This window comes from Thunnus albacares, chromosome 11 (assembly GCF_914725855.1).
Source record: "Thunnus albacares chromosome 11, fThuAlb1.1, whole genome shotgun sequence".
Taxonomy (NCBI): domain Eukaryota; kingdom Metazoa; phylum Chordata; class Actinopteri; order Scombriformes; family Scombridae; genus Thunnus; species Thunnus albacares.
The window spans coordinates 34,228,081-34,253,294 of NC_058116.1; the positions used below are offsets into that span (position 1 = coordinate 34,228,081).

The following is a 25,214-nucleotide window of genomic DNA, read 5'->3' on the forward strand; positions in this document are numbered from 1 at the left end:
TTAAATTCATTTTTTTGGTATAAATATCAGTCACTCTTTTGAAAGTCAAGTCTCAAGTCCTGACATCAAAAGTGGATCCAATGTCCTAAACTTTGTTTTTGTGACCTGAATGTGGAAATGTCATGAGAAGGTCAGCAAAGTGCCATAGCTTTAAGTGACATAAAACCTATTGGTCAGAAAACCACACAAATAACTAATACTGGGCAAGTATAACTATGAAGTTAAATTAAGTGTGTCTTAGTTTTGACAGTTAAATGAGTTAAGCACACATGGAGGAAATTCACTAGCACTGACATTAAAAACACAAGGTCTGTATTTTCAGATTTACATTTCAGACAATATTAGAATCTGCAACATATGGTCAGGCACCACCTGTGCTTTAGTTAGCCTCAAGTATTAGACTAGTTTTTGTCTGTGGCCTGTTACCTGACAAACAATATTGCAATTGACAAATATGAAAGCAATAAATAGTCCGATGCAGATAAATGTTCTGTCTTGGTTAAGTTCTTTGTAGTACCTAGTAGTACATGGTGGTGACATGTTAATGCTAGTATCCCCTCCACACAGTTTATTTTAATCCTCATCAGACATCCTCAGAAACTTTTCATCTTTAGGCTGCTAACGTGTCATACCACACCGACACTTACACTCGACGGTGAGGCGAGCGCTGCACTGCAGATGGCCCACCACAGCGGTGTACTCTCCCTCTTTGCTGTTGTCCACATTCTGGATAGTCAGTTTGTGGGTCTTCTTCTCACTGAACATCTTGTAGTGCTCATTCTGCTTCAGCTCAACGTTTTTGAACATCCATTTCAGGGGGATGTCGTCCTCAGAGATGCCAACCTCGAATACAGCAGTTGCTCCCAACAGTGATGTAACATCCTTTGGCTTCTTCAGAATCTTGATCACTGTGGGGAAAATATTTCACAATTAGAGAATTTGTTCTGTGACAACTACAAATCCAGTTTCTGGATAACGTTGGAATAGTACGTCTTTTAATTCTTTATTTTTAGGAAGCTACTGCTCACATTTGGCTCAAGTTAAAGTTGTGTTGTTCTGTTTTTTGAAAAGTCAGTAGTTGCTTACTTTCAACGTTCAGCCTGGCGCTTGCAGACAGTTTCCCCAGTCTGAAAGAATAAACGGATTCGTCATGTGTGTTGCAGTTCTTGATCTTCAGGGTGTGGGCTGTGCCTTCAGTGATGATCTCATATTTATCACTGGGCTGGATTTCGACGCCATTCTTGACCCACTGCGATCCCTTCACGTCTTCGTGGGTCAGCTCCAGGTTGAAAACAGCGTCCTGTGTCTCGACCACATTTAGGTTTTTCAGGGTCTTCTTCACCTTCACAGCTGTTAAGACAAACATCATTACTCCAGGATTTGGCCCTCTGTTAGTGAATGCTTGAGATCAGTTGCTCTCAACCTGGTGCCACGAGAGGGTTTTATGTGTTCAGTACAGAGAGGTCCTAATAAGCTAGGCTAATTAGCAGGGAGGAAACAGCCAGCCATCATCAAAGTAAGAAAAATACACCTTCCAGCTAGCCCAAAAGAGTCCTGTTTACACTTTCTGTATCTTGTTGGCTAGCAAGAGTAAGCTGGGTTTAGTTTCACAGCTGTTACAGGTACATGTACATGAAATCCAACTTCAGCGTCTCCTGGAACACATACTGTATCTGTCCTTATGTGCTTCATTTACAAAGGATTTAAGCAGGTTATGAAGAAATGTTTCTGTTTTTAAGATTAAACTTTAACATAATGTGGACTTACCCTCAACTTTCAGATTGGCTGAGGTCTTGGAGCTGGCGACCTGATATGTGTACTCTCCGATGTGGGTGCCTTTGGTGATGACGATGACAAGGCGTCTGACGGCACCCTTCACCTCACTCAGCACGTTCTCACTGAAGTCGATGGGCTCGCCATCTTTGAGCCACTTGCCCTCTGAGGACGGGTTGGCTACTTCACACTCCAGCACAGCGGTCTGGGAGTCAGCCACCACCAAATCACGCAGAGGCTTCTTGATAGCACCACCTGGTGACAGAAGATGGATCTAGTCTGTTAATGCTTGGTCCAGTCAAAGCTACAATATGTTAACTTGGATCAGAAATCTCTAGAGCTGCTGATAAATGTAGTCTGGCATACCTGACACAGTGAGCTTAGCGCTGCACCTCTTCTCACCAGCGGCGAACATGTATTCGCCCTCCTCATCCTTCATTATGTCCATGACCATCAGGGTGTGGTGCTTGTTCTTGGACTCCATCTTGTACTTGCTACTGTGTTTCAGCGGCTCATTCTTGAAAGTCCAGAAGGCGATGATGCCCGGGTGAGAAAGCTCGACTTCGAATTTAATGTGCTCAGACTCAGAGCACTCATTGTCCTTCATTGGGGTCACAATCTCGACAGCTGTTGAGATGAAAAAAGGTTGTGGAGTTAACCAGTGATCCACTGTTCATCGTTCACATTGATCAGCATCGATCAATGATCAATTATTGCACTTAAGCCATGTAACATTGTGCCTCTCTTTCACAGAACATGTGGATATGTTAATTGAGCAGCAGATGGAGCTGTTTCAGTCAGATCAGCTGTTTATTCCAGGTAGCAGTAGAAAAAGCTCCAGTACGTGCATGTGATTGGTCATTTTAAAGCCAACAGGCTAATATGGTGTTTTCATGTAATTTCCTTCAGAATGACATGCATTTCCCAATACTGTGCCTTTAATAAAACTCCACTTTCTGTAAAGTACAACGGGCATCAAATATTATTTCAAACACATAGACTCTGTACTATGTGCCCCATATAAACTGCTGGCATAGCTAACATGCTATGCCATGTTAGCTATGCCAGCTAACATGGCATAGCCATGTACATGTACATGTTTGTACAAAGCATAATAATGTAAAAACTACAATAGTAAGAATCCTGGTAACAAGTAATTGTCTTCGTAAGTTAACACATGTTTATACCTCAGTCCTCTCTTCTACAACTTACTCTGAATAGACAATTTGCAGCTGGTGTCAGCTCGGCCAACCACCAGCTTGTAGTGTCCCTCATCGGAGGCATATGTCCTGGTGAAGACAAGACGCTGCTTGGCTCCCTTTGCCACTATGTGGACTCGGTCACTGGAGGTCAGCAGTTTGTCGTTGTGATACCATTTGACTGAGCTGATGTCCTGAGCGGAGATCTTGGCCTCCAGAACAGCCTTGGTGCCCTCAACAGCACTTATATCCTTCAGTGGGGTCAGGATGCCAATAACTGCAACATGAGACCAGATGTTTAGTTCGTAATGCTTTACTTTGGAATGCTAAATCCTGAGAAAGTTGGATAGAAAAGCAATATTTGACTTACTCTGTACGGTCAGCTTTGCTGAGGTTGAGATCTCCTGAGCAGGAACCTCAAAGGAGTACATTCCCAAGTCATCCTTGTTGGTGTCTTCAATCAGGAGTTTGTGAATATGTTTGTCAATTACAATGTGCACACGGCTTGAGGCAGTGACGGGCTGTCCGTTCTTCATCCAGGTTCCTTCAACGTTCTCCTGGGAGAACTTGACTTCCAGCTGAGCAATGTCACCCTCACAGACGGTCAGGTCGGTCAGAGGCTGCATCAAAGTCACGGGACGCACTGAAAGATCAAGAAAAATGTGTAAAGCACCAGATACAACCAGGTTTTAAATCTGACAGTCTGATTCTAATCCTCTTATGGCTCTTACAGGCTGCAAAATTCAATTCATCCCAAAATGTTTACTTGTTGGGACTGAATAAAAAAAAGAGATGACTCTTACTAATGTTAGAGCCTTTAGAGCCTTTATACTACAGGAAAGCTTGTGACATTGCCAACATCTTAAGGATTCATCCTCTGGGGAGTAGAAATGTGCTCAGTAACATTCATGAGAATATTGGCCTATTGTTGGCACTACTGTAAGTCCAGAGGGTCACTTAAATTATTAGGATTAACCTTCTGGGGACCATTATTATATATATCAAACTTGATGGGAATTTGACCAAGATTTTTCAGAATAACATCACAATTCAACAAAGACTTGGATGGACTGACAGATTTTGGTTAAACTGGGATATCAGAATAAAAATATAAAACTAAAAACTTGCACTTTGTTCATAACTCACATTTCATCTTCAGTGAAGCACTTGTCTGGAACTCGCCCACTTTGAAGCTATATTTTCCCTGGTCCTCCTTCTTGACATCCTTGACGGAAAGGCTGTGTCGTCCACGACGGGAGGAAATGACGTATTTACTGCTGGGAGAGAGCAGCTTTTCTCCGAAGAACCAGCTGCCCTCAGCATCCTCACGAGTCACAACGCACTCAAACTCTCCAGAGTAGGTCTCCGGTACCTCTGTGCTCTCCAGCTGCTGCAGGATCTCCAGTGGGGCTCCTGTTGATTACATAACACAGATGGAATATTGACAGTTTTGGTTTATAATCAGTTCAATAGTGTTTTCCTTTTGATACCAGAAACCATAATAGCAAACTGAGGCATCAGGGAACCACAAGTTCCATTGGCTTTACAAGGGCAGTTGCATCTAGTAATTATTTTTTAATGTGGAATCTCTTTCATAATCATTATAATTATATGAAAACTTAAGTTATGTGTAAGTGATGTGTAATTTGATGCTCTGGATATGACAAACATACTGGACTAGAGACAAGAAAGACAAAAGAAGTAGTCAAGGTATGGTACCAGACACCACCAGTGAGTGTCGCTCTTTGTTGATTAAAACATGGCACATTTTTTCTTGCAGGATTTAATGTAATTGTAATGGAGAAATGTACCTAAATAGTGTCCACAGTCAAATATTGTTCCTAAACATAATTTTATAATAGATCAAATAGACCAAAGCTCAGAATCAGTGTTCAGATATGTCAGTAGATGTGGTTGAATGGCAGGAACTACCAGCTTTAAGAAACATTATCTCTGAAGGAAAAATAAATGTCCCAGTAATCTCAACTTTGTGTGCAGCCGGTTGTCCAACCCACCTTCAACATTAAGCTTGGCGGTTGTCCTGACGTGATCCTCATCTACAACCTCGCAGGTGTATTCTGCATCATCCTTCATGTCAACCAACAGCACAGACAGGAAGTGAACCTTCCTGTCAGAGTGCATCCTGTATTTATCTCCAGAGAAGATCTCCACATTATTCTTCAGCCATTTGACCTTGACGAAAGGCTCGCTGGTTTCACATTCAAAGGTAGCCATAGTTTCCTTCTCCTTGGCATTGATCTCTTCCAGTTTCTGGGTGAAGGTGATGACTTGTTTTGCTGCAAAAATGATAACAGAAATTTTGTGAGAAAATTCACATTTCAAATGCACACATATATTTTTGCCAATCCAGAGCTGTGTTACCTTGCACCAGCAGGAAAGCATGGCTGGAAGTCTCTCCAGCCTTGTTCACAGCTTTAACCATGATGCTAGCAGAATCCTCTGCTCTGACATCTCTGATCACCAGTTCACACACATGATCTTCAGGCCAGAACCAGTAAATACGTTCGGACTTCTCCAGCTGAACACCGTTCTTGAACCACTGACACTCAGGGTCTGGTCTGCCGACGACTCGGGCTCTGAATTTTACTTCTTCACCCTGTGCAACTGTTTGGCTGGTAATACGCTCCAGGATCTTCGGAGCTTCCATGCTGGCTGAGAGCTTAACCCTTTCTGGTTTGAGTGGTTTAGCAGTAAGTTTGAGGCGCTCCTCCTCCTTCTTTCTCTCAGCCTCCTCCCTCAACTTAGCGTGGTGAAGCAGTTCGTCCTTTGTCTTCTTCAGAAGATCCTCGTAGGAGTCATCCCTCTTGCGTGACTTGAGCTCCACTGCAGTGATGGACTCGTAATAGCCTTCCTCTGTCCTGCGCTTAAACTTGCTCCTCAGCTCTTCTGACTCCTCTCTGGCTTTCTCATGGACGATTCTATGGACCTTCTTGAGCTTGACCACCTCTTTCAGATGAGTTTCGTCTGTGGGTTTCTCAACCGTCACCACCTCAAATGGTGTTTTTCCAAGTTCAGGTATGGCCTCAGCTGCCTTTGCCTCGGGAGCCCTACGAAGATGAGTTCTGAAGTCCTCTTTCTGCTGAATCTCCAGCTTCACAGTGTGCTCGGCTGAACCCAGGTTATTGTCTGCAACCACTCTGACCTCTCCTGAATCATAGGACTTGATGTCGAGAACCTCCAGATAGTAAATACCATCATACCGAAGTCTGTATCTCTTGCTTTTGCGGATAAGTTGTCCGTTGATGTACCAGTTAACCTTGGGTGATGGATAACCGGTCACTCTGCAGCGGAATCGGGCTGTTTCACCCTCCAAAACTCTGACTGGTTCAGGCAGAAGTACAATCTCAGGTTTCATTTTCTCACTCTCCTCCTCAGCAGTGACTCCGTAGGGTCCACCCTCATGTGCCATGCGCTCCATCTCATCAATTCTGTGTGCTCCTTTTCTGCCTTCAGGAAGCTGAGATTCCTCAACAAGACCCTTCTCATCCTTGACAATCAGGGTAGCTGAGGTTTGGTCGACTCCGTACTTGTTAGTAGCTCTGCAGGTGATGACGCCGCTATCTCTAGCGTAAGCAGCATCATAGTCAAGACTGCAGTAGCCGAATTCATTGACCATGCGCAACCTGTTAGCAGCTGCCAGAGGTTTGCCATCATGCAGCCACTCCACTACCATAGTGGGGTCACCGATAGGGGTCAGTCTGCATTCGAAATGAGCTGGACCGAAACGCTTCATTCGGACAGAGGTCAGCTTCTTCTTGAACTGTGGTTTCTGCTGCTTCTCTTTGTCATAAAGGTCTCCCTCCTCCCACTGCTCTTGCCCATAACGGAGATGAAGAGGCTCCACCTCCGGAGGGGCGATCTCTTTGGCTTTGTAGGTTCCTTTGGGAATAATAAGCTTCCTCTCTGGTTCAGGCTCAACATGGTCCACCTCAATATTGACTCTGCAGCGGGTGGTGTCCCTGCCAGCCTTGTTAATGGCTGTAGCTGTGTACCAGGCGCTGTCTGAGCCAACTGATGAGGGAATCTGGAATTTGGCCTCTCCTCTGGTTCCTTCAATCCTGGAAAATGGATTTCTCTTATTTAAAAACCTTTCATATTTAACAGTTATTTTTCATCTTTTGTGTAATATGCAGAAATATATCAATATATTCTTACTCTAGTTTTTCTTTTTTTTCTTACTGAATATAATAATAAACTTTAATAATAATAAACTTTACTTGTATAGCACCTTTTATACATAAAATGCAGCTCAAAGTTCTTTACACATGAAGCATTAAAACGAGCAAACATGACAAGAACAAATAAATACATCAGCATAGATGGAAATAAATTAGAACAAATTAGTAGAAATAAATATATACATATAATGTACTTACATATACAGACACAAAAACTCTTACTCTGTTTGCCAGTTTATGAATACTCTTAATACAGGTGCTATAAAACATACCTGATGTTTGGGTGCTTGTGTGGTGTGATAATGTCACTGTTTTTCAGCCAGACAATGTCAGGCAGGGGGTTTCCAATGGCTTTGACAGCCAGTTCAACCAGAGTGCCCTGCTTTACACTGATGTTCCTCAGCTTCTCAATGAACTGGGGACGCACCAAGGTTTCCTTAGCTGGAAAAGAAAAGAAGAATACCCAAAAACTTAAAGCCATCAAGTGTGTACAGGTGTCCTCTTCTAATAACAGATCAAACAGTGTTCATACAATGTTCAAGGTGAGCTGCAATCTTACCATCAACGGTGAGAGTGACGGAGATGGACGACCGGCCAGCTCTGTTCTGAGCCACGACTGTCCACTCTCCTGAGTCATGTGGCATGGCCGGCACAATAATCAGGGACTGAGTACCGTCCTCTTTAACCACTATCTTGTGGGTATAGTCACTAACCACTTGTTGTCCTGAGGAAGGGGAGAATAGATTGATTATTTTGAGACTTATCATATTCAGTAACCTCCTTTATGCAGATTTAATCTTTTTTTACTTACCGTTATGGAACCAGTATGTGTCAGGCATTGGTCTGCCAACGACCTTCAGGTCGAACCTGGCAGTTTGCCCCTCAGAGCATTTACATGAGGAAGGCTTCATGACAAACACAGGTTTGTAGAGTCTTTCCAGCTGAGCTTCGTCTGTCTCATCCAGCCGGCGGGCAGGAGAACGTCCGGGAGAACGGCTGGAAGAACGGCCAGGAGAGCGGCTCAGAGAACGAGGAGATGTGGACCTGAGAACGTAGAAAAGTCATCAATACACAGGTGTTTACAGTTTTGCGGAAGATCTATTTCTCAGTCCTTTGAATACATTAAAACTTACCTTATCCTCTGTACTGCTGGCTGCGGTGTGTATCTCTGAGGTGCTGCAGTTTCAGAAGACTCCACATAGAGCTTCCCAGAGCTGACGGCATTTCCCTTCATGTTGGCAGCAAAGGCGGTATAGACACCTTCATCCTCTGGCAGAACCACAGGAAGACGAAGGCTGGCTCGTCCATCCTGAAGAACCTCCATCTGGTAATGGTCGCCGGGCCTGATCCGCTGGCCGTCTTTGAACCAAGCAATCTGGAAGAAGAAAAAATGTCATTGGAGGGCCACTTTGGATCTAGATGTAGTATTATGCTATTACTATTTTACAGTTTTCAGTTGAGCTTTCTGTCTCAGTTTAATAGAAAGACAATTCAAAGAGACAATTTATATTAAATAATTCAGTACCTTGGGAAGTGGCATGCCAGCCATCTTGCAGTGGAAAGTGACACCCATTCCCTCCATGATCCTGTAGTTTTTGACAGGAGTGTCAAAGGCGGGCTGCATGGCCTCAGTGGGGGCGGCAGTCACCATCAGCTCTCCATCCTCGGTCACTATCTCTCTGTAGGTAATTTTCATGATGCGGAGCTCGAACTCCTGGATGATCCTCTGCTCGATGGCAGAAAGATGGAATTCCTGCAGATGAGACAAGACACAAATTTGAATGTTCTCCAAGAGTTCATCAACATCATTTCATTTTGACAAATGATCACCATTGGTTGATTATTACAATATTAGCACATATCAGTTGCCAAGCATACCTGGTGTTAGGGAGAGGAAGGGAAGTACTTTTCTGAGGTATGAGAATAATTAGGGATATTTCTAGTGTTTGACCGTCATGATTTTCACTGTACTCTAATCACAGGTTTTTCGAACTGTCTGTTTCTTTCTACCTAGCAGGGTAGGCTTTGCTCTGTGGTAGCAGAAATCTAAAAGGTTCTAGCAGGGCTGGATTATCATCCAGGCAAAGTGGACTGCTCCTAAAACCCCGGGATTACAAGGTGTCTGGTTTGTGGCAATCTGACTAATTGCACATTTGTTTGTGTGTATGCACGACTAAGAGAAGAGGTCCTGCAATAGCACCTAATTTTAATACCTTGTCTTGTAAATGGGTCCAATGTCAAAAAAAACCCTTCAAATAGTTTAAGTTTAGATTGTACTAAACATCATGCATATTCCTGTATACAACTGTTAAATTTGTTTACTGTAATGTATAGAGAGATACTGGTGGTGTTGGTGGTGTCTTTAGTTTGCTCCAGGGGTCCTCTAGTGGATAAATCGGCCATGAGTTTGAGACATGCACATTTCCAGATTTCCCCAACATACTTCATCCATCATCATCGATCATGATGAATAATGCTCCTACCTGTCCGGAAATAATGGTAGTGGTCATCTGTTCCATTGTCGTAACAACGACAGGGGGAATGTCTCCCACATGGGGCTCTTGCACCATGGCTGTCACTTCAGTCTTAGCTTCCAGTTTCTTCATGTAGAGTTCATATTCCTCTGTTAGCAAAACAATGCATATACAGGTACATGAGCTCAGTGTCTGAACATACCCTGACACCACATCTTTTTATTACATCTCTATAATCTTGATCAATGACTTTGATGGTTGGTGGGTAATTATTTAAGTCTTTGTAGACAGAACTCTTCCTCTTTGTTACCCTGTCTTACTTCATTTATTGTTGCCTGTGCTTTCTAATGTACCTTCCTCCAGCAGACTGGCAGAGGCTGACACCTCTCCAAGCTGGTTCTTGGCAAAGACGGAGTATTCTCCGGCGTCATCAGCAAAGGTCATGGAGATCTCCAATCTGCACTCTCCAGTCTCTTTCTTGTAGGCAACTTTGTATCTGATGGACAGTGGGAGGAGAGGGGAAGTTCATGTTAAAGCCAAGTTTGTACTTAGAGTTAACACATCTTCTCTTGGATTTAACTCTAATCGTCCACTGAATTTCCCCCTCTTTACATCCCCATCTGACAGTATAACATTCTGTATCAGCTTGTTCCAGCTGTTTATTGAAGCTATATAATGTTTACACTAAGTTGAATATTCCAACTTAATACTCAATTTTCCATCCAATGGAAGTACAATAGATGCCTGGTTCATAATTTTAGACACAAATTTAGCCTCACAGATTTTGACTCTGAGATCTCCACTAGAATTTTAAATAGTGCTCTGTGGGTTTGAAAAAAGTTTGGCTGCACAGCATCAAGACTGAACCAGACCCAGTAGCAGTGGGGGTGTAGAGCTTAATCTGTTTTATGGATCCATTTATAAATCAAATGAAAAATATATCACCTAAATCATGAGAAATGTCCTCTGGGCATCATGAAAATCTGTCCAATAGTTGTCAAGATATTATGTAGAGCTGTAACAACTAGTATTGATAATTGAATAATCATTTAAGTAATTAAAGTAAAATGCCAAACATTTCCCGATTGTAGCTTCTCAAATGTGACAGTTTGAAGCTTTTCTGTGTCACAAATGATTATAAACTGAATATCTTTGGATTTTGAACTGTTCATCAGATCAAACGGGATTGTTTGAGCTCATTTTATAGACAAAACAACAGACAATGATGGAGTGATTAATCAAAAAACAACTGATGGATTAATCGATAATGAAAATATTTTGGTAGTTGCAGCCTTAATATTACGTACCTGTATCCGGTAGTGAGCGGTACGCCGCTCTTCTTCCAGATGACGTGTGGTTTGGGGCTTCCTCCCACTTGACATTCAAAGATGACACTTCCTCCTTCCACCAGCTTCTGGATGCTGGGTGTCTTGACGAAGAAGGGAGCCGCGGTGGCGGCTGTCTCTGACTCAGCCACGCTCACCTGGGACATGGTTTCTTCTTTGGTTTCTTCAGTTACTCTGAAAATACATATTTCTTTTTAATATTAGCCGGCCCGAGCAGAACCGCAAGCTGTCTTTAAGTCTGAACAATGTAACAATAAAGCAGTAACAGAATATTTTCTTAAGTTACATTTAGAGCAATTTTGACTCTGTCAACTACATTTATCAGCCAATATCATTCAATCTTGAACACAACAGGGAGCTTTGATCAACTCACAGTTTCTCTTGAGCAGTTTCAACATGTTCAGTCACGACAGCAATCTCCTCCCTGCTCTCAATGTCCTCAGACACTGGAGAACAAAGACAGAGTCAGTTTCAATAAGAAGACACCATGTGGTACTGTTTGTGAGTTCAGTTACAGTTTTGTTTAATTGAAAAACTATTGTGTGCTCTTGAGCAGCTTTTGAAGGACCTTTCATCACTCCTGAAACAAACATGTTAATGTGAGCAAAGTTGATATTTGGCTTCGCACCCAAATCGGCAGAAAGACGAATGGGGAGTGACAATAATATAATTCTCTGAATCAGAGCCTACAGCTGAGTGCAGGACGATGTGTTGTCAGTTTGAAATAGAGTGCCCAATTTCAAAGGGAACATGGCATAGCAGCGGGATCAGGACCAATGCTTAAAATTTCTGTTTTGTAAAAATGTAATTGAAGAATTTTTTCTAATGTCCAGAAGAAAAAGACAGTAGGATGAGACTATTAATCCCCAGAGGGGAAATTCAGTGTATAATGTAAATATATCATCAGGTAAAATCATCAAGATGGAAAGAGAAGTGCAACTGGGTGCCATCATCATAAAAACAAAAAGAAATAATTTCAGGATAAGGATAAAAACATAAAATGAAAACAGAAGAGGCCCCACAGAAGAACCCTGAGGGACTCCAAAAGTAACCGCATATTAAGAAGGACACTGAAAGCATCCTGTTTGAGAGGTATGATGCAAACCAATTGATGTTTTCATGCTTTTTCCCATATTCTCCTGTTTTACTGTGAGTACTGACCCTGGACAAGCAGGTAGCAGGAGGTGCTGACAGTTCCCGCCTCATTAGTGGCGGTGCAGGTGAAGCGTCCACTGTCTTCAGCAAACGCCTCACGGATCACCAGCCGGGCGAATCCGTTCTCATAGCTAATCTGGAAATCAATGGAGCTCTCAATCTTGTAGTCCTCTCTGAACCACATGATAACGGGGGCGGGGTGACCGCTGATCTGGCACTCCAGGGTCACTGACTCTCCCTCTGTCACATTTGTGTTCTTTAAGTCCTGCAGACCAAAACACAACACCTTTAGGAAATGTCTCTTTCCCAACAAGACAAATATATTTTGTGGTTTTAAGGACTCAACTACTCACAGACATCAGTGTGGGTGGGACCACACTGTCCTCAGCTGCAGGTACAGCTGCTGCCTCCACCACCTGTAATACAGTTGCAGATTTGTAAGCACAATGCAGTTTAATGAAGACTGCACCTATTTCTAAAATCCAAAGCATGAACACAAGTGCATGACATAGCAAACACACATTGGAGACACTGCTGTTCACATCCAACATGTAATATTGTGGAAAAGATGACAGCACAGAAAGATGGAGCGGAGGCTTGATTGGATCAAGAGGTGAGAATGAGGTTGTCAATAGTATCAACGAACATGTTAAAGGTTTTATTACAGTGATATTTAATCCTGGATTTTCACAGAAATCAAGAAAACCGGACTCTTAACAAAATTAGACTAAAGGTCTGGGAGTGATGCTTGCAACGTTCATTACACCCCACAATATCTAAAGTCAACATATCTTTTATTCATTGGTCTGAGTGAGTAGTGGAGATAAAATGTAAGAGTTGTCCTGAGGGTGGCGCTAAAAAAATTATATCAAATTTTAAGGAAACACACTTATTTGCTTACTTGCAGAGCGTTAGATGTTCAGATTGATACTACTCTCTACAACCACATGATGGTTAGCTTAGCTTAGCACAGGCTAGAAGACAGACAAGACTGGAAACAAGGAGAAACAGCTAGCCTAGCTCTGTCCAAAAGTTAGCTGTTGTTTCCCCTTGTTTCCAGTCTTCATGCTTAAACATAAGCTAAGCAGCTGTTGGCTGCTTTTGTATTTACCGTGCAGACAGAGTGGAATCAATCTGAACATCTAACTCTCTGCAAGAAAAAAATAAGTGCATTTCCCAGAATGTCAAACTATTCCTTTAAAATCAAAAGGTCACCTTCTGGTCATCACTAAACTCGCTTGGGTTTTGATATGTTATTTGATCCTGTTGGTGACATTAGAGAAAAAAGTCAGTGGCTCATTAAAAACATATGAATCATCCTCTGGGCACCATCAATATCTAAAGCAAATTTCATGAGAATCTGAACAATAGTTTTTGACATTTATTGCTGCGAACCAAGTGTCGGACAGACAGATCGATATTCTCCTCCTCACATCCCAGTGCCAGTAGAAAAACACAGATCTGATCTTTTTTTGTTTACTCATCAGGTTTTCTTGTCCTGTTCAGATCCAGCCCACTAAACTGGATTACAAACCTGGGCTTCCCAGTCCTCATATACTCTCTCCGTCCCCCCTGAGTACACCACCCCCGTCTGTAACTCAGTGCCAAAATGACTCTGATATTTCTCAGCGAAGTCTTTGAATGGCGGAGGGACGGGCTCCGGCGTCACTCTGGTCTCCACCGCTGTACGAGACGGACTGGGAGACTTGACCGGCTTGATGATCTTTCTAGCGGCGGCGGAGGACGCGGATATCTCTTTCTGCAGAGTGGCGATAGCTGAGCCAGCGATGGAAACCTGACCGATCCAAAGAGGAGGAACAGCCATACCATCATCAAGAAAATATGTTGGTTCAATTTATGTTAAACCACAGCACAGGGAGGAATCTATGGTACGTTAGTTTTATTAAAGCTACAAAAGGGGAAATGAGGGGAGTTTTATATATATAGCAGGATTAATAAGTTGGTTAAGTATGTTTATTAAGGGATTGAGAAAACAAGGTTAAAGGTGATTCATTTAGTTATTTAATATCATTTTATCACTTCTATACTACAGTGCACAACAAGTTTGCATCTCAGGCAAGCAGTAATAACCAACTGACTGTTCGCTAAACTCCACCCCAAAACAGCATTTGTCCAATCATAGCTTAGCAACAAGGGTCGTGTTTTTTTTTAACCTCTTGAAAACCTAAAACATATCAAGAAGAAAAATGTGAGGAATGGATTCAACTTTTTGATTATCTGCTCTGATGTAAGCTGCTAAAATTAGCATGCCTGCCTAAGGCTAAGAGTTAGCATATCATTAGCTAACAACCTTTTTTGTGGGCCCACAGGTTACATTAGAAAAAGTCCCATTAAGGACTGGAACACCCACTGTGTACTAGCCGATTAAGGCTAACAGTTTAGGCTAATGTTAGCGGTGCTGTCCTGATCTTTATTGGATTTCAGGAAGTTTACAGTCCAGCCAAACTTGTCACCTGAGATGGTGTTACAATTGCCAAACTCACTTTGCTTTTCTATTAATATTTTATTCATGATGCTGGACTGTGATAACCGCTATAGCTAGAAATGTTAGCATCAGCTAATAAGCTGGCTAGCTATAGCTGATAAAATCTGCTAGTTACAGTTATCATTTCATTGACCATATATAAATATGGACATCATGACAGCTCCCCAAAAGTGAAGTCAAAACATCTTGATCGCCCCTGGTGGCTGCTGCAGTATAGGTCATAAGTCCCTCCCCCTCCATGTTAGCGGATGGGACATGAACCAAACTAAAAAATCAAAGTACACGTCAAATAAATTTTTCCCAAAGATGGTTTCAATTGATGGGTGTCGGCCAGAAATGAGAAGTTGCTTTTATCTACTTGAAATAAAGGACTAATTATTTTTTTTAAAAAACTTTGAATTTTGATGATATATCTGCCACTGTTGTCATTGTGAAAAGGCAGACTGAAGGCAACAGTAGCCTAACTACGGTGGGTGGGGCTTAGCTTAGCGAATGGTCAGTTAGAGATTGTGCTACTGGCTAAAGTAAGGTCTCTATTATTTCATCTTTTCATTTTCAGTTGGTCAAACATTATCCACATTTTATTTTAAATTTTAGGTTCCACTCTCTCTGGGCAGGTTATTTTCTGCTGCTTGCCTGATCTTGCCTCTTCTTACCTCACTGCTAAAATCTCGTTTCGGGACTGAAACTTTAGAAACTGTGAAATGTGGAACTGGGGATGGGGCAAGACCAGTATCCACATGGGAGGAGATTTCTGTCGCTCTCTGAATCTGGAGTAACCAACAGAGTTCACATGGAGCGTTAAATCTCAGGAAGATTTAAAGATTTGGATAAAAGTACAAGATATGTAAATGTTTAATTATTATTTTAATTCTACAAATATTGCAAATGACACATGATTATCAAGAGATTTGATTGAGTAATTACCTTTCAAAATTAAATTCAAATTACAATCCAATTAATCAAGAAATTTCATGCATGACATTTTCTTTTTATTTTGCAATTAATTTGCAAGCATTTGCTATTGTCTCTATGTGGACATTTAGTCTTTATCATCTCTACGTGGACACCTGGGAGTCTTTATCATCTCTACGTGGACACCTGGGAGTCTTTATCATCTCTATCTGGACACCTGGGAGTCTTTATCATCTCTACGTGGACACCTGGGAGTCTTTATCATCTCTACGTGGACACCTGGGAGTCTTTATCATCTCTACGTGGACACCTGGGAGTCTTTATCATCTCTACGTGGACACCTGGGAGTCTTTATCATCTCTACGTGGACACCTGGGAGTCTTTATCATCTCTACGTGGACACCTGGGAGTCTTTATCATCTCTATCTGGACACCTGGGAGTCTTTATCATCTCTACGTGGACACCTGGGAGTCTTTATCATCTCTACGTGGACACCTGGGAGTCTTTATCATCTCTATCTGGACACCTGGGAGTCTTTATCATCTCTACGTGGACACCTGGGAGTCTTTATCATCTCTATCTGGACACCTGGGAGTCTTTATCATCTCTATCTGGACACTTGAGAGTCTTTATCATCTCTATCTGGACACCTGGGAGTCTTTATCATCTCTATCTGGACACCTGGGAGTCTTTATCATCTCTACGTGGACACCTGGGAGTCTTTATCATCTCTATCTGGACACCTGGGAGTCTTTATCATCTCTATCTGGACACTTGAGAGTCTTTATCATCTCTATCTGGACACCTGGGAGTCTTTATCACCTCTACATGGACACCTGGGAGTCTTTATCATCTCTATCTGGACACCTGGGAGTCTTTTTCATCTCTACATGGACACCTGGGAGTCTTTATCATCTCTACATGGACACCTGGGAGTCTTTATCATCTCTACATGGACACCTGGGAGTCTTTACCATCTCTATGTGGACACCTGGGAGTCTTTATCATCTCTACATGGACAACTGGGAGTCTCTATCATCTCTATCTGGACACCTGGCAGCCTGTAAAATTGCTCGCCAGTGTAGTAAAGTTTCTTATCAACAGCACAGCCCTGAATCAGACTAAGTACACCTGAATATTTGGTCAAATCTCTTGATAATGTTGCTGTTTCTTTGCTCTGGAAGCCTCTCTGACCTGAGGCAGCAGCAGGGTCGGTTCAGGTGTAAACTCCTGAGCAGTAGTAAGCATTTGACCAGCCTGCGCTCCTGCTGTTGTCCAACTGTCTCGATACTGGTGATCAGCCTGCTGCCCCAACTCCGCCTCTACAGCCTCCACCTCCTCTTCGGCTCGACCGCCCTCGGCATGCATGGGCTGACGGACACGAGCGAGGTCAACGGCGGCCACCACCTTGGCCACTGCCCCGGCTCTTTTCCCTCCCTCAGCCTGGAGACACAATCAGCAGCACATAGATCTCAGGACATCCATGGCAGGACGGTGGTACAGAGCCGGACAGGTGTTCGGGGGAAAGATCTGGATAAATCCTAATTTCATTTTATCCCCTCAAACTAATGCCATTATTGCATTCTTTCTATTTGCCCCCATTGCAAGGAAATACTTGAACTTAAGGGAATAGTTCAACACTTTGGGAAATATGCTTACTTGGTTGTTATTTCTGTTATTGCTTTTACTTGTGCAAAACCTTGTAACCTTGTCGAGAAAGTTGTTATATACATAAATATTATTGTTATAAGTTTTCCTTTCTGCACGAGATGAGAAGATGTCTATGAATCTGGTGGTTTTAAGGTTCAAGAATCCACCTACAGGCACCTCCACAGTTCTTAGCTTTTAAAATTAAACAAGTAAATCCCTTTTAATCAATTTAAATCTCTTTTGACTGACAGAGAGCAGTGTGAATGTTTTTGAATTGATGTTGTGTTATGTTGATGTATTTGGCCTGTTTGTTTGCTGATACTATAATTTTTGTGTACTTTTGTTTTTTTTTATATAATGTAATCAGGTCATCCTTGTAAAAGAGCGCTTACTCTCAATGGCCTTCCCTGTTTAAATAAAGGTTATAATAATCATTTCCAGATGATTATACACTAATTAAAACATACTTATTAATATTATATTCCATTTCTGCCAAGTGTGTTCCACTAGATGCCACTAAATTCTACACACTGGACCTTTAATGCAGTTTTATTTAGATAATCTGACTGAGACGTGTGAAGGTCTACTGAGTGTTTTTTTTATTTCTTCAGATTTCCACCTGAGTGGATGTGGAGATGGGACAATTTAAAGTCATCTAAGGGCACAAACTAGTAAAATAGGGGGAAGGAATAAATGTACTAAGCTACAAAATGTTTAATTTGAGGGAATTATCTTCATTAAGTCTAAAATAGGATGGATCAGCCCCAACACCTACCTGCCTCTGTCAAAGACACCAAAACTCGTCACAATCTGCACCTAAATCCCTGTTACTATCACGTTTCTGGAGAATCTTGTTTCCTCGTGTACATTTTCTGGCTACTGAAACTTGAAACAGCTCTTATCCTGGTTTTTAGAGACGACAAGGATATTCATGTGTGTGTAAACTCAAACATATACGTTTATCCAGCGATGAATAAAACATGCTCGTCTCTTTTGACATGCTGGAAATAAAAACACTGAAACAGCTCAGAATGAATAAAGAGCCACATGAACAGAAGAAAAAGTGCTGAAGGTGAAGAAATGTGAAGTGACAACCACAACCTTGTGACAACAAAACCAAACGAGAGATGGTGAAAGTGCCCAAAAACAAAAGATGACGGAGCGACTGTGATGTGTTGGATCATGACGGATGAACAGCTACCTGCTCCTCAGGCTGCTGGATGACGGCTGGGCGGCCATCTTGGTTAAAACCACAGTGACGGCAGTCTTCCTGACTAACATCCAAAGGAATCTCTTCACCACGGAAACCAGGCGAGGCGTCTGGGCTATGAAATCTGAAGCTTTCCTGGTTTGAAACAGGTGTCGAGTCTTTGTGGTTACAAACAGGTGAGAAATCTTCACCGCGGTACGACAGACCGCAACTCATCTCCTCTTTACTTATGTCGTCTGTCGGCGTCTCACCACGACTCTCAACGGCCTCGTGTTTTTCTTTGTCTGACAAAATCACCTCTTGGCCGTCAAAAGTTTCAGAAATAACACCGCGGCTCGTGTTAAACATGCGTCTGTATGAGTCAGCGTCCACGTGATGGTGGACGTTAGCGTCACACGCCGTTTCCTTGTGGTTCATAGAACCGTCCAAACTGTCGGCATTCTGGGTAAAACTTGTGTCATCTGGTGTTCCAGATGATTCTGCCTCCATTTTGTTGGTTTGTAGCTGACAACCAAATCAAAAAGGATTAACTCTGGTGTTAATGAAGTGACAACGGGAGGAAGAAGTGGTTCAAAGCATCAAAGCAATCAAACTGTTTGACATGATGCCGATGAGAAAAAAACACTTATATGTAAATGGAAAAGACACGGCGGAGGGTTTATAACTCGGAGTCATCAGGGTGACATGAAGCTGAGATTGGCTGTCTGTAAATCCAGACCGCTTTAAAAATTCATTTAAAAAAGTAAAAACTTTTTAGGTTTATTGTGTTGGTTTTCCGGTGAGATGACATCACAGTAATGGCGGCTTGTTTCCATGTAATTTTTGATTTCCAAAAAATGTCTTTTAATCTTTATTTTGTACATATATAAATGTATTTGTTATTGAAAAGAAGACGCAGTGAAACTGGCTTGGAACTGCGGTAAAACATGTTCAGATGTATAAACTCGTATATAATGTTTATGATATTACAATAAAAAAAGAGAAACTCAGAGTTAAAGATGCAGGTTGACAAACAGTAAACACGACGACTGTGTGTCTGTTATTCTTTTCTCTGCAACTGCTGACTTGATGAACAGCAGTCGCCATGGCAACGTTTCTGCATCCATCATCTTCACTGTGTTGCTTACTGAACGTCAGTTTAGTCACATTCAAAACAGACGGCACATCAAAGTTTGCTTTTTTGGAACAAACACAAAACGAGTCACACGAAGACGAGAGCCTCGAATTACTATCGAGAACAGATGTAAAAACATTAAAATGGAATAAAAATGTCATCACGTTGCATCATTCACACATCTGAATAAGTTCATCAGTCACATCAGAAGCAATTTGGTCAACAGGACGGTTAAAGGGTCAGTCTGTGTTTTCTTGCTATTTCTAAAAATAGAGTTTCCAGATTTAAAAAAACAAAACAAAACATCAGATTAGAGGAAGGGAAGCTTTGTGGAGAGGAATGTATTTACTGTCTATTTTGAGAGAAGCATCTGGTGGACATCAGAGGAACTGCAGCTCATCTATCCTGACATGACATATAGTGTTACTTCAGAATGAGTTTTACTGTTTTACAGTTTGTAGGGCATTTTTTTTAAATCATACATTTGTCTACATTTTGACAAATTTGCAGCATGAAAGTCTTAAGTTTTATGAGCTGCAAGTAGTTCCTGTTTGCATTGTAACTATGGAAACAGTGACTGTTACTGGATTACAGAGATATTGATATTTACATAAAGAGTAAGTCAGGCTGTATCTGAATATGTGTTATGATGTTTCACAGCAGTGCCTCCTGCTGTAGTAAAATCAGGGATCTTAATGTATATTGTTTTTATGATTTATGTTCTTTTTTTGACCCGTCCTCCAGATGTCTCAAATTGCTCCTTGTTGACCACCAGAGGGCAGTGTTTTCCCCTCCCTCCCTGAGCAACCCTTCCTTACCTCTCTGACTGCGGTGATATGGTGCTCCTCCGCCTGCTGGGTGACGCTGCTGCTGGCCATACTGGCCGCACTGGCCATACTGGCCGCACTAGCCATACTGGCCATGCCGGTCACACCAGTCATGCTGGCCATGCCGGTCACACCAGTCATACTGGCCATGCCGGTCACGCCAGTCATACTGGCCATACTGGCCATGCCGGACACGCCAGTCATGCTGACCATGCTGGTGTAGCTGGTCTCGCCCATGTAGTCTTCCTGCTTCCAGGGCGGCAGCACATCAGCGTGGGCAGCGACCACCTGCTTACGTATGGTGACGGGGGACTTGACTGGTCTGATGGGGGAGACTGAGAGTCTTGATGTGGGAGAGGCAGGCCTGTAGACGGGGAGGGAGGTCACGTTATTGTCCTGTAGAGGGCCAACCTCCGATAGCATTGTCACCTTAACAGGTTCACAGTTTATGAACTCAGTCATTAAACCAACAGTCAGTGTGTTTCTTGCTGTAATCATACTGACCATTAGAAGATCCCTTCATAATGACCTTACAATGGAAGTGATGGAGGACAAAATCCACAGTCTGAAGCTAATATGAAGCTTCAGCGTCCAAATGAGTCAAATCAAGTAGATATCTTTCAACGTTACAGTCTTTTTAGTGCCAAAGTTCCTCTTTTTGTTACTATACTTCCACCTGCAGCTCAACAGGGAAACACTGTCCGAGGAAACACAAAGAGGGAATTTGATGCTAAAAAGACTAAATGTGTCAGATATCCACTTGATATGACTAACTCAGACTGCTGAAGCTGAATAGAAGCTTCACACAGACTTTAAATGACTGTGTGGACACACTGTGGATTTTATCCTCCATCACTTCCATTGAAAGCACATTTGAAGGATCTTTTAATGTCCAGTATGAACAGGAGGAATGATTACAGACACCTGACTGCTGCTTTAACACAAACCTGAAAAACTGTGCAACTTGAACCCTGAAGCTGGCATGGACCTACCTGACAGGTGCCGGCGTGGGCGCCTTCACGTGTCTGACAGGTGACGGCGACTGCTGGCGTCCTCCGGTCACCTTGGCGACCAGTGAGGCCGGGGTCGGGGACTTGGATGTGGGTTTGGGAGGAACTCTGGGAGGAGTCTTGTGAGCCAGATGATGCATCAGCTCAGCGCCCTCCACCTGCATCTCCATCATGGCGGTGGCCTGAAAACTGGCCTCCATCCTCTGAGGACGGATCACAGGAAGATGGTGTCACGTTACATTACAGATGAGATTTCATTAAGAGCAGAGAAGATAAGATTAAAGATTAAACTGGATTAGATACAATTAAATAAAATGTTTTAAAGAGGACATGAGATTTAATTGGATGAGACTGAATGAGAAGAGATGAATTCAGATGATACAGTGATATGTGTTGGGAGAAGATGAGGTTTGCCTCCATTAAAGAAGATTAAATATATTTTAAATATATGACAGCTGAGTGTTTGTACCTTTTCCACTCTGGTCTGACGGGTCTGAGAAATCTGAGAGGTTGAAATCACGGTTTTGGTTTTCTTGGCTGGAACGGCTTCCTCACCTGAACACACACACATTTAAATGAATAACTTCAATATATCATGATATTCACTGAAGTATCCAGAATCACAAGGTAAAAACTCTAATTCATTTTGTTTAGTTGACCAAAGTAATAAGTAGTAAAGTAAAAGTATTTCTATAAAAAAGAATGTTTATTTTAATAGTAATCATTGAACGAGCCCTCGCGCCTCCGAGCACGTCCGAGTTTTGGGCCCATTCACTTGAATTTCAGTAAATTGAAAACTCTTGATGAGTTTGTGTGTAAAACAAATTAATTTCTTAATTTCCATCAAGTCTATTTTTAGAAAAGTAAAGACTTTTAACCCACATGACCTGGTCAAAGTGTGATTGACATGTGTCCTGTCAGGTGTGTAGAGACAATAAGTAACTGATACTCATATATTTGAATGGAGAGTGTGAGTGAACCGCTAGCTGCTCGGGTCCTAATAAAGGAAAAACTGCAGTACAGAGATACTAATTTTAGTTTTGATGGTATTTTTCTGCAGCACTTTATCACTAAACTGTCACCCTCACTCCATGTTTCCCCTCATAGGTCATCCCTACTACTGAATTATACATATAAGACCTATAATTATTGTAAAATAAATGATAATAACACCAAACTTCATACAAAGTTTGTATATAATGTACTGTATGTATATAACCCCCCCCCCCCCCCTCCTATTCTCTCTCTCAGTTGAGAGGAGAATTTCGGAGCAGTTTTCTAGTGGAAATATCTTCATAAATGACTTTGGCCAAATCTTACACTAAAAATCATATTTTATAATTGGAAATTTCGTGGTGAATCCATTGATACAGGTTTGAAAGTGGTCAGACTTATAGTTTAGACATCAGAAGCCTCTGTTTGACACAAAGTTCATGCCCATAGATTGCCTCCCCATTGGTTTACATTGTAAGGGTGATGTGGCACTGCAACTTTCAGGGCTTATTAAATCCAAACCGTTCGAGTTATTACAAAGTTTTTAACAACTTTTTTTCAGCATAGTGTGATAAGTCATGTATCATAGTTTGAAGCTGATACCTACATTAACGCCCTTGGAGGAGATGGCGTTTGTTCTACTTCGCCCAAAATTGGGGCAAAGTCTTATATTGAAAGGCTGATTGCAGACTTCCTGTTGGATTTAGGTCAGGGGTGTCAGTGTATGATTTGTAGGTCTTGATGAGACGAATAATTGCGTTATAGTTCGATCTCTCTACGACATTCCTATGGGTGGTGGCGGCCATATTAGTTACATAGGTGGCGCTAGAGAGCACATTTTGGCACTTTGGGGGTTAATTTTTACATTTTATCAAATTTTTAACAAGACCTGATGTGCGTGCCAAATTTGGTGAGTTTTTGAGCAAGTTTAGGGGGTCAAACGTGGGTCTGAAGTGGCGGAAAAATAAAGAAAGAAACAAACATGAAATACAAGAGGGTCTTCGCCCTTTGGGGCTCGGGCCCTAAAAACAGCTTTCTCATCTTCTGATGGAGCTAGGCTAGCAGTTTCCCCCTGCTTCCAGTCTTTGTGCTAAGCTAATCCATCCAAAACACCTTATTATTACAGATACAAAACTGATCTGTTTGTCTCAACACTGTTCAGATAAAAACAGATCCTCACCCTGAACCAGCAGCTCGGCGGTAGATGTGGCCCTTCCACTGCTATTGGTGGCGGTCACGGAATATGTCCCAGAATCCTCGGGGAAGGCCTCAGCGATCAGCAGACTGTACAGGTCTCCCTCCTGGAGGATCCTGAAGTCAGCCGAGCTCTGGATCTCGGCTCCCTCTCTGTAGAACTTCAGCACAGGTGTTGGGATACCTGCGACTCTGACGTCCAGCCTTACCTGGCTGCCCTGCCTCACTGTGGAGCTCTGTAGTCTCTGCAGGAAGCTGGGCGGCGCCGTCTCCGCTGCAGAGAAACATCACCACATGTTTAAACTGAAGCTGTTCATTTAGTTTGTCCTGTACTGTGGATCTGCACTGAGGGGACCCTGAGGTCAGGTGTACGGCCTCGTGGTCACCACCTTCAGACCGCCATCCCTCTGTTATTTAGTGATGTCTGTTCACTACAATCACATCACCACCACCTGTCTGACACAGTGAACACATCAGCTGAAGACTGATTAATCTTTAAAAGAGCAGTTTTCTTTCTTCTCTGAGAGTTAGATGTTCAGATTGATTCCACTCTTGTGTCTGTACAGTAAATATGGAGCTGCAGCCAGTAGCAGGTTAGCCATTAGCTTAGCATAAAGACTGGAACAGGCAGGCAGAGTCAAGCTAGCTGAAACAGCTGGTAGGATGACCTATACAAAGGTAACAAAATGCACCTTTTAGGAATAGAAATACCAACACATGATCTCCTGTAACACTGCAACATGTCATTTAGCTGTTTATGCTATGAGGCTTTAGCTTCATGTTTAGCGTACAGACACTAGAGACAAATCAATCTGAACGTCTGATTCAGCGAGACAGAGGAGGAACCTCTATTCAAAATGATGAATGATGGCTTGTGATGGTAGTGACAGTCTACCTGAGGTCTCACCTGTAACGAGGAGTTCAGCTGTGCTTGTGGCTTGTCCAGTGCCATTGGTGGCTCTGACAGAAAATCTTCCGCTGTGCGCGGCGGTCACTGCGGGGATCCTCAGAACAGCGCGGCCGTCGCTGAACGAGATCTGAATGCCGGGCAAAGCGGCGGCGGAAAGAACCTGGCCATCACGGAACCAGCTCACCTCAGGAACTGGAGAACCTGCAGAGGAGACGAGAACCCGACCGTTTCATTTTTACTCAGCTGTGTAAAAACGGGCTTAATGTACAGAAAATTATAAAAAAAACCCTCAGAAAAAAACTTTACTTTAAACAGAACAATCAGGTAAAAGTGAATGAAGAATGTGAGATTAGATACTGAAAGTTTTCATGTTTGAAACACTTGATAATAACTTGATGCTTTGAATTTCTCACATTTATTGGATTTTGTTTACTTTCTTTTCTGCAGATACAGTAACAGGGCAGAAGCAGGAAGTGGCTGCTGGCATTCATGTTTCTTAAAAACCCCAAAAGAGAGACGGTGATAAACCTTGTCCATGTTTTTAATTTGGTATTTAATTATTGAGTCCATGTTATGTTCCTTCTCCAAACTAGATATGAAAATAGCTGGAAAAGAAGAAGATATGATTCTAACATTACTGTAATACTGACGTCAGAGCTCAGATATCTTTTTGGCCGTCACACAGCAGATCTGAGTTCTGCTTCCTGATATTTGGTGGTTGTGGTCTCACACAGAAAA

General features: G+C 42.3%; 1 protein-coding gene across 1 annotated transcript in view; it reads right to left on the bottom strand.

The window, feature by feature from the left end:
* The window catches only part of LOC122992878 (titin-like), a 212,020-nt gene that overhangs the window by 179,128 nt on the left and 7,678 nt on the right, over positions 1-25,214 (bottom strand). Inside the window, exons 3-30 of the mRNA XM_044366877.1 lie at positions 24,474-24,677; positions 23,553-23,840; positions 21,849-21,934; positions 21,362-21,582; positions 20,361-20,733; positions 16,763-17,011; positions 15,309-15,422; positions 13,681-13,941; positions 12,500-12,562; positions 12,153-12,411; positions 11,365-11,437; positions 10,953-11,165; positions 9,999-10,141; positions 9,655-9,794; positions 8,697-8,924; positions 8,305-8,546; positions 7,983-8,215; positions 7,731-7,895; positions 7,444-7,612; positions 5,355-7,051; positions 4,988-5,269; positions 4,119-4,385; positions 3,343-3,615; positions 2,986-3,249; positions 2,140-2,400; positions 1,768-2,028; positions 1,087-1,350; positions 648-908 (exon numbers count right to left, since the gene is read on the bottom strand). Of these exons, the coding sequence (XP_044222812.1) occupies positions 648-908; positions 1,087-1,350; positions 1,768-2,028; positions 2,140-2,400; positions 2,986-3,249; positions 3,343-3,615; positions 4,119-4,385; positions 4,988-5,269; positions 5,355-7,051; positions 7,444-7,612; positions 7,731-7,895; positions 7,983-8,215; positions 8,305-8,546; positions 8,697-8,924; positions 9,655-9,794; positions 9,999-10,141; positions 10,953-11,165; positions 11,365-11,437; positions 12,153-12,411; positions 12,500-12,562; positions 13,681-13,941; positions 15,309-15,422; positions 16,763-17,011; positions 20,361-20,733; positions 21,362-21,582; positions 21,849-21,934; positions 23,553-23,840; positions 24,474-24,677 (7,554 nt within the window). The remainder of the gene's footprint in view (positions 1-647; positions 909-1,086; positions 1,351-1,767; positions 2,029-2,139; positions 2,401-2,985; positions 3,250-3,342; positions 3,616-4,118; positions 4,386-4,987; positions 5,270-5,354; positions 7,052-7,443; positions 7,613-7,730; positions 7,896-7,982; positions 8,216-8,304; positions 8,547-8,696; positions 8,925-9,654; positions 9,795-9,998; positions 10,142-10,952; positions 11,166-11,364; positions 11,438-12,152; positions 12,412-12,499; positions 12,563-13,680; positions 13,942-15,308; positions 15,423-16,762; positions 17,012-20,360; positions 20,734-21,361; positions 21,583-21,848; positions 21,935-23,552; positions 23,841-24,473; positions 24,678-25,214) is intronic.